Raw genomic sequence first — 14,045 nt, 5'->3', positions numbered from 1 at the left:
CCCCTCCCATTCCCCCCCCCCCCCCCCCCCATCCCTTAGGCGGCGGCGAGCGGGGGCCGGCGGAGGAGCCGCCCCGTTCCGCCCCCCCCTTCCCCTCCCCCTCCGTCCCCCTGTCCGTCCCCCTCTGCCCCCCCTCCCCGCGGCTGCGGGGCGGCCGCGCTGTCCCCGGCGGGGCGGGGCGGGCTGATTGGTTGGACGGGGCTCCACATGCCGGGCAAAAAAAAAAAAAAAAAAAAAAAAAAAAAGAGAGAGAGAGAGGAAAAAAAAAAAAAGCTTTGTCTGGGGAGTTGAGAGCCAAGTTGCGGAGGATTTTTAGGCTGGAGCCGGCGAGCGAGGGATTTTAGTCTGGCGGCGAAGGAGGAGGGAGAGGGAAGGAGAGAGGAGCTCCGCGGGAGGAGAGGCTGCGCATCCCTCCCCGCCCGCCTTCCCCCCCCCCCCCCCCCACCCCCGGCGGTCCCTGGATGCTGGCGGCGGGAGAGGAGCCGGCTGCCCGGACACGTTTCAGGCTGGAAGAGGAGCTGGAGAGTGAAATGAGACAAGCGTGGATGGCGTACAGATTGTATCTGGATGTCCTGGCACGGTGTGTATAAAAAAAAAAAAAAAAAGAAAGGAAAGGAAAAGTTTTCTGATCCGGTAAGATATTAATACTTGGTTGGCTAGAAAAGGCGTTTTTCAAGTTTTAAAGGACCAGATGAGCGCTGGGTTTAAGGTACCGGAGGAAGTCGAAATAATTGCTTTTTAACTTGCTTGGAGAAATGAATTGCAAAAACTTACAAATGCACCGAATCGGCAGTAAAATGCACTTTATATTCATTTTTGCACTGGTGATAATATCTTTCAATAAGGCTGTGCTGGGCAAGAATTTGAAATACAGGATTTATGAGGAGCAGAGAGTTGGATCGGTAATTGCAAGACTATCGGAGGATGTAGCTGATGTTTTATTAAAAATGCCTAACCCTTCCTCGGTTCGTTTTCGAGCCATGCAGAGGGGGAATTCTCCCTTGCTCGTAGTCCGTGAGGATAATGGAGAAATCAGCATAGGAGCTAAAATTGACCGGGAACAACTTTGCCAGAAAAACTTAAACTGCTCCATAGAGTTTGATGTGATCACGCTGCCCACTGAACATCTGCAGCTTTTCCATGTTGAAGTCGAAGTGCTGGACATTAATGACAACTCTCCCCAGTTTTCCAGAGCTCTTATCCCTATCGAGATATCAGAGAGCGCAGCTGTCGGAACCCGGATCCCTTTGGACAGCGCTTTTGATCCAGATGTAGGGGACAACTCCCTCCACACTTACTCCCTTTCTGCAAATGATTTTTTTAGCATTGAGGTGAGAACCAGGACTGATGGCGCTAAGTATGCAGAGCTGATCGTGGTTAGAGAGCTGGACCGGGAGTTGAAGTCAAGTTACGAACTCCAACTCACTGCTTCGGATAAAGGGGTGCCTCAGAGGTCTGGGTCATCCCTCCTGAAAATCAGCATTTCTGATTCCAATGACAACAGCCCTGTTTTCGAGCAACAGTCGTATATAATCCAACTCTTAGAAAATTCACCGGTTGGGACTTTGCTCATAGACCTCAATGCTACTGATCCAGATGAGGGCGCTAATGGTAAAGTCGTGTACTCTTTTAGTAGTCATGTGTCTGCCAAAATTATAGAGACTTTTAAGATAGATTCGGAAAAGGGGCATCTGACCCTCCTGAAGCAAGTGGACTATGAAGTAACCAAATCCTACGAAATTGATGCTCAGGCTCAAGATTTGGGGCCAAATTCTATTCCGGCTCACTGCAAAATTATAATCAAAATTGTGGATGTGAATGATAACAGACCTGAAATTAACTTAAACCTGATGTCCCCAGAGAAAGAAGAGGTAGCTTACATTTCTGAAGGGGCACCCCTGGACACTTTTGTTGCCCTGGTCAGAGTGCAAGACAAGGACTCTGGCCTGAACGGAGAGATAGTTTGCAAGCTCCATGGGCACGGCCACTTTAAACTTCAAAAGACTTATGAAAATAACTACTTAATCTTGACTAACGCCACTCTAGATAGGGAAAAGAGATCTGAATACAGCTTGACTGTAATAGCGGAGGACAAGGGAACGCCAAGTCTCTCCACAGTGAAACACTTTACTGTCCAAATCAGTGATGAAAATGACAACCCACCCCGCTTCCAGACAAACAGATATGAAGTTGTTATCTTGGAAAATAACTCTCCGGGAGCGTACATCACATCAGTCACAGCCACAGACCCAGATCTAGGCGACAACGGGCAGGTGACCTACACCATTTTGGAGAGCTACATTTTGGGAAGTTCTATAACCACCTACGTGACTATCGATCCCTCCAACGGGGCGATCTACGCCCTGCGAACCTTTGATCATGAAGAAGTAAATCAAATTGCCTTCATGGTTCAAGCTAGGGACGGAGGGAGTCAGCAGCTTGTCAGCAATACCACGGTTGTGCTAACCATCATTGATGAAAATGACAACGCTCCGGTCATCGTGGGGCCAGCGCTACGCAACAGCACAGCGGAAATCTCAATCCCTAAGGATGCCGGAATTGGCTTTCTTGTCACCAGGATAAGGGCTACAGACAGAGACTCTGGTATGAACTCTGAACTCAGCTGCTCCATAGCAGCTGACAAGGAAAACAGCATCTTTGTGATGGATCCCAAAACCTGTGACATCTCTATCAATGTGAGTGTTGAATCAGTTCCGGCAAAACAATGGGAGTTTTTTGTGATAGTCCAGGATAAAGGCAGTCCTCAGCTGAGTACTAAAGCACTTCTGAAATGTACTGTTTTTGAGTATGTTTATTCATTTTCAAGCACAGAAGCAACTTTGGTAAGCCAACCCTCCCTGGATGTCTCCATGATAACAATAATATCCTTAGGATCAATATGTGCCGTGTTGTTGGTCATTATGGTTATCTTTGCCACGAGATGTAATCGGGAGAAAAAGGACACCAGGTCCTACAACTGTCGCGTGGCGGAATCGACCTACCAGCACCACCCGAAAAGACCCTCAAGACAGATCCACAAAGGGGACATTACATTAGTGCCAACGGTTAATGGCACTTTACCCATCAGGTCTCACCACAGAGCTTCTCCGTCATCATCTCCGACCCTGGAAAGGGGACAAATGAGCAGCCGGCAGAGCCACCACAGCCACCAATCGCTGAACAGCCTGGTGACAATCTCCTCTAACCACGTGCCCGAAAATTTCTCTCTGGAACTCACCCATGCTACGCCGGCTGTTGAGGTAAGGTCTATACCTCGTTTTGCACATCCGTTCGCTCACGCTTTCACTTGGAAGCACGGAGGTACTCTGCATGCAACCTGTGAGAGCTGTGGGCAATTAGATCTGTGCCTAAAAAGAACGCGTTACGGATTTCTCCTTAGATGTCACGGCTTCGCAGTTTTACTCCAATATCCACTGAATCCGTTACCACGGGGAACAGCGTTAAATCAGTTATTGATAGAATTGTTTCTTGGTTCTTCCCTGTAAGGTCAAAACAACAGAGTATAACGTAGACAGTGTTCTGCTCTGGTTTACTGATCTTGCTTGCTTGCCTGCCTCCCCTTTCCCTCTGTGTAGCTCTGCTTAAGAAAGAGGGCCAGAATATTTCTCTACAGAAACAAGGCAGGAAATTCTTTCATTAACGGGGATGGAGAATAAAAAATTAAACGCTGACAGAGTTTAAGTACAGCTGTTTTAACAACATATCGTAGTGCGTCTGATATATGCACGCTCTGTCTCAAACTTTGAGACCGCCCATCTCAGTTTTTACCGCAAGTGCTGCATAATGGCTTCAATGAGAGCTGCGTCCTGGTACCTCTTTACATGTAGAGCGCTGACTTTTTATTTTAAATCAGGATCCTGGAATGGTAAAGGGTTGATTCTAATCTATTAAAAGAAAGCAAAACTCCACCTCTGTTTAATTACTTGTTTTACTTGTTAATGAATTAATCATTAGGAGTTCGGAGGCTAATGAACAGCGGTGCATTTCCTCATTGTACAACGTCTTCAGATGTTTCCTGTGGCAGACGCTATACTACAAAATAGTCTGTTGTACTGCATTATATACGTGCAGGAATTTGATTTAATTAAACCTTAAAAGAAAAAAAAAACAAAACACAAAACCCACCATCCAACAAACAAACCTGAGAAGCGGAGTAGTGGTTTTACAAGTAGGAATTTGAGCTTTCATTTCAAGGAATCAGTCTTTTCACCTTTTCTTTAGCAGGTCTCTCAGCTTCTCTCGATGCTTCACCAAGGCCAGTATCAACCAAGGCCAAGTTTTCGAGGAAACAAGTATTCCAGAAGCTACAGGTAAGGGTCTGGACTGTTCTGCTACGTATGCATGTGCACGTATCAGAAAATCCAGACGTGTATTTTTAATCAAAAAGTGGAATGTAACGTACGTGAGATAATTTAATTCCACGATCGCCACGATTCTCTTTCCAGGTATGCCCTCCAAGATATGGATAAATTCAGCTTGAAAGACAGTGGCCGGGGTGATAGCGAAGCTGGAGACAGTGATTATGATTTGGGGAGAGAGTCTCCAATTGACAGACTTCTCGGGGAAGGATTCAGTGACCTTTTCCTTACAGATGGGAGAATTCCTGCAGGTAAGAGCACAATGGAAGCTGAGCAGTTTATTTACAGTGCTGCCTGGCTGTCACTTTGATAAAGCTACTACTGAGAAAGCAAAAATTCTTGAGCTTTCTAGTCCCGTGTTTCCTTCTTTTTTACTCCGCTTCATGATAAATATTGAGGCGGAAGCCTTCACATATCCAGTAAAACGAAACCTCAGCCGCAACTGAAAATCTGCCCAGAGCAATGCCTACTTTCTTCTATTATTCACATCATCGTGAGCCGGCTCTAAATTCCCCCCAAAAGCACGATCTGCTCCATGTCCTTAGACTTTTAATGACTGGGTGGATGTTTTCGCAAAGCCAGGCGGTTGCGGTTTGTTAAAAATACACTGAACTATAATTTGGGAGATACATTTTCCACAGTGGGTTTGATCCATGCGATTCAAACTTCTGCCATTCAGAAACGGACTGTGAAAGCGGTGTAGGAATATGGATGGAGAAGAAAGAAAAGTGTATTTTTTTCCCACTGGAAAATGAACTTGAGGGGCAAGGGAAGGGTCTAAGTATACCCCAGATTTTTAAATCTTGCAACCCCGAAAGAAAGAGTTTAAGAGGTACAATTCAGGGGCAGAAGGCAGAAAAGAAAAAAGCTAGAAAAAGGTGAGGGAAAGTAAGATAAACACACACGTAGGTATTCATGTGTATGAAGTACCACTTCTAAATTTATGCCCAGTCATAAGTTGCGTAAAAGAGGCTATGGGAGATCATGCTAAGTACAGATACGAGAATTTTGTCATCGCTTTAGTAATTATATGGCCACTGGTTGCATCCTAGATCTTGTACTTATTTCAGATCACATTTAGTTTTCTCTCTGTAACCGGCAGGGCCGGATAATTTCCGTATGGTTCACTCAACCAAGAGCGTAAGCTTAAAAAGTTTAGTAAAGTCACTTTATACGCGGGGGTACGTTGCTTTGTGGGGCGGTGCAGCACGCATTCCCTCCTACAGTGACCCCCACGTGTTGCCCAGGGCTGGAGGAGAGGGGCTGCAGTGCTGCAGCTCCTTCCCTCTGCTGCCACGGGAAAAGCCGGTGAGGGGATTGTACCCGACCTTGCTGCCTTTTACCCCGAGAAATATGCTGTCACGCTAGGCAAGAGGAAACCCCACAAGTTTGATTTGTTCTTCTTAGACATCTTAACTTTAAAATTTTCTGTGTATATTTTGCTCCAGACTAGGTCTTGTGTCGCCCACCCAGGCACCCACCTGCCTCCTCCATTTAGTCTCATGTACCCAATGCTTCAAATCCAGAGACCTTGAAAAGTTACTATTTTTTTTTTTTCAGAATCCTTAACCTAAATCTGGGGTCCTAATATATTTTTATCCTCCTCTCCCCCAGCTCCTCCTCCTTATTCCTCTGCCAGCCAGCACGAGGCATGTCTCAGCCTCTCCTGTGGTTAGCGAGGAGGCAGGGAGGGATCTGCTGGAGCTCTTGGTTGCTGGGGGAACTTCAAGGGCAGTGGTGTTTGCACTGGCATCCAGCCCCGCCGCTGCCAAGGAAGAGCTGTCCCCCTCCCGCTGGGCCGCTGCGGGGCTGCCAGCAGGCGGGAGTGGTTGCCCTCTTGGCTAGCTGAAACGCCCACGACTCGTTTTCAGCTCTTGGGATTCGGTCTCTAAACAGGAAGCCAACGGGTAGGGTTTCCAAAAGTGCCCGGCTAATCGCATTCAAAGTAAGGAAAACGCCTGCTGAGTGCAGATGGAACCGGGTTGGGCTATCCAGATGGGCATTTAGTCTCACCCAGATGTCCACTTGCCGCCATGCGTGGTCTTAATCCATCAGATAAGTACGCTGAACCTGTTCAGATGAGCCCTGAATTGATCTGCAATCCAAACAAATAAAAAGGAAAAGAAAACTTCCCGGAGGTTTCCTGTTCCCCATTTTGAAAGGTCTCTGCGTTGTCAGTCTGGACACAGGCAAAATGCTGTGGGAAAGTCCTTTCAGTTTGTGCCTTTAAGGTGGAACTGGAAAGGAATGGTGCCAGTCCCTCGAAACTGCAAAAGTGACATGATCAGAAATTTAAATAACTGTCCTTGAAAGACTTGTTTCCTTCTCTCTCACTTCTTAAATCCTTGCCAATAAGCTTTACGTTCTGGGGGGAAAAATGCTGTTGTGCATCTGTTTGTTTTTGGTTTTTTTTTTATTTATTGCTGGTTTAAGGACAGACTATGACACCATTCAGTTTCCTCAGAGTATCTTTTGATCTTATGTTCAGGAATGTCAGCATTTATTATTTTGTACCAGAACCGATCCTGATAACATCAGTAACAAAACTCACAATAAGACAACCCTCACTACTAACGAAATGCTAGACCATTGAAAGTCTCCCGTTAATTTACAGGCGTCTTCTTAATTAGAGGAGTAATCCTCACCTTCTGGGACGAGTTGAGAGCTGGTCCAAGCACCGTGGATCACTTGGATATCTCTTCTCCTTTCTAACTCTTAGGCATTTTCTGTAAAACAGCACACGTGTGCTTTTCACGCATGGCAACAAAGCACTGGAAGGCATTTCAGTCACTCGTACCAAAACTTCAGCCACTGATATTTTCTATAGTTGCTCCGTTTGTTCGAAGCTCACTGGATGAGCAGTAGCTTGTGCAAGATCCAGCCTGCAGCCTGAACCGCTACTCTTGAAGAATTTCATGCTCTCGCATGTAAGACACAGAGAAAGTTTATACTCAGAGGAATGGAAAGGGCATTAGGAAAGCAAACAAAATGATAGGCTGTGTCAAGCGCCGAGATAAATAACGCTGACACCGTGAGAGCAGGACTTTATCAATCACTGATACGTCCTAAGCTGAAATACTCTGTTCGGTTCCGCTTACACCATCGCAAAAAGATTTTTTTGATAAACTGAGTGCATCCAGAGCCAGATGGGGAAACGTGATGAGAGAGCGAGGAAAACTTACAGGGCGTGACTGCAAGCATTTCTTACGTATTCGATATATACAGAGAGAGAAAAGGAAACTCTATTCTGCTTGGGCAAATCTAACCATTAATTGTTAGGGGATTAGGGCAAAAGATTCTTATGGTCAAAATATGCATAATGCAGTGAGTCTGGCATTTCTGAAAACTTTCTTTTGAAGTTGTGACTCAAATTCAAGGTAGGGGCCCCTGCAGCACCTAGGTCTTTTCCAGCAGCGCTGCCAGGACCCGGGCAGCCCCCAGCCTGAGCCGAGGCTTCACGTCCAGTGGAGTCGGTTCACTTTGGAGAGGAAAATTGGGCCTCTCTCCTGGCACGTCCCTCTTTGCAGGTCTGTCACATAGGGCTTCGCCTGTCTCCGCTTCCAGGGACCTTTCCCAGGCAGCTTCAGTGGGAGAGGTGTTTGAGAAGGACTCTTGCCGTGCTCCTCGGTGGGCCAGTTCAGACCAGCATAGCTGCCAGGGATGCAGTCCCTTGCCCCATTGTATTGCTTCTCCCTGAGAGACACCACTAAAACCAAGCGTCTGAAAGAGCAGCTCTGTTGTCTTCTGCTCTTCAGCCCTCCTGGCTGGCCTGGATGCCCACCTTGGGGGGTTAGAGGACCCCTTGTGCCAAGGCCTGAGCCAGCACGCTCCAGTAACCTGAGCTACAGACCCTCAAGTGCACCTCAGAGTAACTCCAGTATAAACACTGGAGTCGCACGGGGTGGGAGTTAAGCCCTAGGTGTTCTGATACTGGGTTAAGATTTAACTGATTCAGTTAAAAAGGTGACATGGCAGTGGATCACCTCGTATTTAATATACACCTCACTGTCAGATCAAAAGGAGGGGTGTTAATGAAGAGGGAGGTCCCGCTGCACATTTTTATTCTTCTTTATTTCCTTTGTCTATTTATTCCCACTTTATTACTCTGATATGCTTCTCTAATTACATGTGGAAGACTTCACTAAAACTTAAGTAAATGCTTGGAGGTATAAACACCTCCATTTTATTTTATATTTTTATATTTATATTATATTTATACAGCACTGTACAAAGGGAGCAAATGGCTTTAAGTCACAAGTTTTCCACCTGGGATTTACATGTTGATCTTCAACCCTAGTTAAGAGGTCACATTACTGTCTTAAATGTTCTGCATTTATCGTTCTTGTTTTTTGAGACCATTTGGAAATGGAAGTATGTTTTGATCCAGACCATTTCCATTTGCCACCTTCCTGCACATAGAATCATAGAACGGTTTAGGTTGGAAGGGACCTTGAAGATCATCGAGTTCCAACCCCCCTGCCATGGGCAGGGACACCTCCCACTAGACCAGGTTGCCCAAGGCCCAATCCAGCCTGGCCTTGAACACCTCCAGGATGCTCCAGGGCATCCACAGCTCCTCTGAGCAACCTGTTCCAGTGCCTCACCACCCTCAGGGGAAAGAATTTCTTCCTAACATCTAACCTAAATCTACTCTCGTTCAGTTTAAAACTGTTACCCCTCGTCCTATGGCTACACTCCCTGATAAAGAGTCCCTCCCCATCTTTCCCATAGGCCCCCTTAGGTACTGGAAGGGGCTATAAGGTCTCCCCGGAGCCTTCTCTTCTCCAGGCTGAACAACCCCAACTCTCTCAGCCGGTCCTCATAGGAGAGGTGCTCCGGAAAGTGAACCCAGACACCAGATTTGAACATCTTTGGAGAAGTTCAGTCCTTGTGTTAGTCCCTACGAATCTAAGTGATACGTGCAACAGGAGGGGGACGCTCACTCTCCTCTTTTCTGTCTTGCAGCGATGCGGCTGTGCACAGAGGAGTGCAGGGTCCTGGGGCACTCCGACCAGTGCTGGATGCCGCCGTTGCCCTCTCCCTCCTCTGATTACAGAAGTAACATGTTCATCCCTGGGGAGGAGTTCCAGTCCCCCCAGCAGCAGCTGCAGCAGCAGCAGCAGCAGCAGCAGGGCCTCGAGGAAGATCCGCAGCCTGCTGACGCCAGCGAGAAGAAGAAGAGCTTTTCAACGTTTGGTAAAGACTGCCAGAGCGAGGAAGAGTCAGGGGACACCTGCACCTCCTCTCTCCTCTCTGAAATGAGCAGCGTCTTCCAGCGCCTCCTGCCTCCCTCGCTAGATGCCTACACGGAGTGCAATGAGGTGGATCGCTCCAACTCGTTGGAGCGCAGGAAGGGACATTTGCCAGCCAAGACTGTAAATTATCCGCAAGGGGTGGCAGCCTGGGCAGCCAGCACGCATTTCCAAAACCCTGCCAACAACGGGCCCGCTCTGGGGACTCACTCGAGCGCGCAGCCTTCCTCCAAGTGGCTGCCAGCCATGGAGGAGATCCCGGAGAATTACGAAGAAGATGATTTTGACAACGTGCTCAACCACCTCAGTGATGGTAAACACGAACTCATGGATGCCAGCGAGCTGGTGGCAGAAATTAACAAGCTGCTGCAAGACGTCCGGCAGAACTAATTGTTTCAAAAGCCTATTTTTCCATGTTTATGGAAAACTGGAAGGGAAGAAAATAAAGAACAAAAAACAGACTGAGAAGAACTGGCATTGCCAACTAGTTGCATTTATCATAAATGTGTCTGTGTATGTTGAATATTAAAATACTGTATTTTCATATGTACACAATGCAAGTGTGATTATCTTTATCTGTATTTTAAAAATACATTTGTACCTTATATTTATGTGTAATTTAACAAATAAATTTTATTTTTGTACACCCACGGCAAGCATGTTTTCCTAAATGTATATAGATGGTACCACCCTTGTCAAACCTCCAGCATTCTTGCCACATAGGCATGTTAAAAAATAAGAAAGGAGGGATATTGCTTTCCCTTTTTATTTCTTTTGAGGCTCAAATGTTACAAATACAAATTCAAACCACTGAGAAGTTATGCAAACATTAGTTTCAATAAATGATCCAACACCTTGTTGCAATGTTTCATTCTTATAATAAAGAGTTGTCAACTCCCATGAAGCCTAAACCGTCCTTTTTATTTTGATGCTTTTAGTCTATAAAATCATTTCCCACTTAATTAATGGATTATTGCAGGCTGGGGACTTCCTCTCTTTTACAAGTAAGTGTTTTCCCAAGTGAACAAATTATGGAATTCAGTGATGGGACTCCCAATGTTATCTCTGCAAAAAAACCCAAATTTGTTCTGCCATTGTTACACTGCAAAGCCAGTTGAAGTGAGCGGTGGATACTTGGAAGTCAGGAATTAAATCAGCTTTTCTGACCTCAAGCTGAATTGTCAGTTTATGTAAATAGAAAATTGCGATGGACCGGTTTATCCTTGTAAATGACACCAAAATAAAAGGAATGTTGCATCTCCAAGGAAAGCAGCTGATTATAGCTATATTTTGCTTCTGTTGTAATTGTGTCTGTCTTGTATTTGCAGAGCAGTACAGAGATACTTGAACTTCCCAGAAAGGAGTTGTTGTCCTGCGGGTACACTGCCTCTCGCTGAATCCCATCCTTCCATAGCAGCGCATCTCCCTGTACTGAAGCCAGCTCAAGGAAAACTGAGTCATTTATACCGTGGTGCCATCACCAGTGGGAGGGGTTGCTGTGACTAATGTTTCTCAGATAAAAGTCAACGTGGTCCCCTTAGCTACTTTTTTTCAAAACCATTTTTGGTTCACCTGTCACACACAGGGAGATTTTTGTAATAGCAAACAAACTGGTTTTACAGGTGAGAAACACGGGTGGGTTCTGGACTCCTGATGCTCATTTCAGGAGAGCGTGAACTTAGTAAGAGATGGCCAGAAAAACTGGTATTTTAGGCTTTCATTCAGCGCTGCACATGCGTATTCTTTATAGGGTATATTTTTTACCAGAAATGTGAAAAACTGTTGAAAAAATCCAAGTGAACCTGAGCATAAAAACTGGCACATACGTTTCCCAGAATCACGGAATGATCAGGGTTGGAAGGGACCTCTGGAGATAATCTAGTCGTCGCCCCCCCCCCCCCGAGAGCAGGGTCCCCTAGAGCAGTTGCAAAGGATGGCATCCAGACTGGTTTTGGATATCTCCAGAGTTGGAGACTCCACCACTTCTCTGGGCAGCCTGTGCCAGTGCTTTGCCACCCTCAAAGGAAAGAAGTTCCTCCTTATGTTAAGGTGGAACTTCCTACATTCAAGTTTGTGTCAATTACCTCTTGTCCTGTCACGGGGCACCACTGAAAAAAAGACTGTTCCCATCCCGCTGGCACCCCCCCTTTAAGGATTTATAAGCATCAATAAGGTCCCTGCTCAGTCTTCTTTTCTCTAGACTTAAAAAGACCAAAGTCCCTCAGCCTTTCTCCTTTATTCTGGGGAATTGCACTTGTAAAGTACCCTCTAGAATATTTTCTAATGGTAGATACAGAAAAATCCTGTTTAATGTTACCTAAAAAAGCCAGAATTTAGTTGTCTGCATAAGGTTTATTTGTTTTGTCTGTGTGTTAGGGAACTTTATTCTCATTGTCGGTTTCAGGGTGCTGTAGATGTGGTGTTTGTAGACATTTCTTGACACCCAAATAGTGGAGAGATTCTCAACTTGTTTACACTTTAGGCGTTCACGAGTATAGCTATGGTGGTTAGAAATACCAGGATACCAGGATCTCAGATTTCTAACCGAGTATATGTATTGGCAGAAATGATAATACAGGTGAAACAATAATCTAATTGTCATTTTGTCAATGTGACTTACCCGTTTAAGGGAACTGGCTTATCAGCATTGTTTCAAGAAGATCCTCTAACAGTGGAGGCTCTGTTTCTGCTTTGGAGAGTTGTCACAGCACCTTTGAAATGCCCAGACCTCGGTCTCTTGAACCAACTTCTGTTACTGAAAGGAAGAAGTCATAACATCTTATTTATTAAATATTTGAAAACGACTTCTCTGGTTTTCCCCTTCCCTCACACTAATAGGTCTTAATGGCCCCAGTCAGCTTCACCTGGGTCCCACCCTCCCACTCCCCCCAATGGCTTAGGAGTTCATTTAAGCTCAGCCTGGGGTATTCAGCTGTTGTATAAGCGCTGGTCCCTACCATTGCTTCCCGGATGGGCCCCGGACTTTACAACAGTGTCTCCAACCCCATTTCCATCTGCTGCTGACTGGAATCCTCTGATAGACCCTCATCCTGGTTTGTCACCTCACCTTGTTGGGTACTGTTGATGGGTCCCACCACCAGCAACTGGCTCAACCTGCTGCATTCAGGTACTGTAGGATGGCTCTCTGTCAGCGAGGGTACCGCCCGGGTTGGGGTTGCCCTCAGCTCCTGGCCTGTCCTCTGCCCCCCTCCCCAGAGCAGCCCAGCTCATGGTGGTGCTTATGTTCATTCCAAGTCTCGCCTCTTTTATCAACGAGGTCGGGTTGACTCTGAAACCGGCCTAGATGCTGTAGCAGTCCTACCAAGTCCTCAAGTTCACAAGGGCATGGCTTCCTCCTGAGCTAGGTTGTGGCAAGGGCTGATGTGACGGGTTGCACCTCCCTGCTGCCGACTTCGCACAGGAGCGGAATGAGAGAGGGAGGCTCAGGCGGAGCGGCTCCCAAGACAAAACTCACACCTGCTTAGGAAACCACTGGTGATTCGAAGGCAGCCTGGGCACACGTGGTGTGTGAGGTGTGCCGGGGGCCTGGCGGGGGTGTTAAAAGCGTACAACGTGGTGCTTTGATGATAGCTATTAAACTCGGAAATTATTTTAGTTTTCTATTGAGGCGGATAAAACACTGCTGCCTGTTACAACATCAGCAGCTGAAAATGAAACTCCTGTTCACGTGGTGCAGGTTCCTCCTTCATAAATAAATGCAGACAGATATTGCTTCCCGTTTCTAGAAGAGGAAATATTAGGCCTTCAGGCTCAGGCCGGTTTGCGCTGCCTAAGGACTTGCAGGGCAGCCTGATAAGCTCCATTTGCACAGTCACATCATCCACTAGGGATTACCAACCTGCTTTAAATTAAAAATCCTTAAATCAGTTTATGCCCATTGGCCCATGTCACATGGATGGTCTCAATGATGTAAAGAGCCACTGATTGCAGAGGGGGCTTTCTAGCAAAAAATAGATTGCAGTGACTTTCTCTGGTAGTGCCAGGCATCCAAATATCATAAAATACATAAGGTTTTCCTAGAGGGAATTTCTGTACCAACGCAGAGTAATAGTATTTGGTATGTGCATTGCTGCAGGAATCTTATCACGTAAAGATACCCGTCATAAGACCAGTCTCCAGGAGCAAAAATGTTTACTTACATCATATCTGAAATGCATTGGACTTTGAGCTGCATTTATTATCGATAGGAAGCTTGCTAAAAGATCTGCAGATTGTGGTAAATGAAGGAAAAATCTTTCTTAATACTACTGTTTAGAGTCCTCTTTTTTTCTTAGGCTTCCCTTATAAATTAGAGAAAGTGTGTGTGTGTGTGTGTGTACACATATAAAAAACCCTAGCACCAAATCTCTTCTGTGTCAAGGACAGGGAAATGGGGAAAACTGATATTACACAG

The 14,045-nt window shown here is 46.1% G+C and overlaps 1 protein-coding gene across 2 annotated transcripts; it reads left to right on the top strand.

Moving 5' to 3' along the window:
* Nucleotides 1-265: 265 nt before the first annotated feature.
* On the top strand, nt 266-10,766 carry PCDH18 (protocadherin 18). Of its 2 annotated transcripts, none has more exons than XM_082482365.1 (4): nt 266-3,260; nt 4,246-4,331; nt 4,467-4,630; nt 9,345-10,766. In XM_082482365.1, exons 1-4 carry the CDS (start codon nt 756-758, stop codon nt 10,019-10,021), a joined length of 3,432 nt encoding a protein of 1,143 aa, XP_082338491.1. In that variant the 5' UTR covers nt 266-755; the 3' UTR covers nt 10,022-10,766. The 2 variants fall into 2 exon arrangements, with proteins under 2 accessions (XP_082338491.1, XP_082338490.1); XM_082482364.1 differs by having other exon boundaries at nt 4,243-4,331.
* Nucleotides 10,767-14,045: the final 3,279 nt, after the last annotated feature.

Source organism: Vanellus vanellus (genome assembly GCF_965231255.1).
Source record: "Vanellus vanellus genome assembly, chromosome: 4".
In the NCBI taxonomy this organism is placed as follows: Eukaryota; Metazoa; Chordata; class Aves; order Charadriiformes; family Charadriidae; genus Vanellus; species Vanellus vanellus.
The sequence above is the reverse complement of the archived record's forward strand: the minus strand, read 5'-3'. Positions and strand labels throughout refer to the sequence as shown.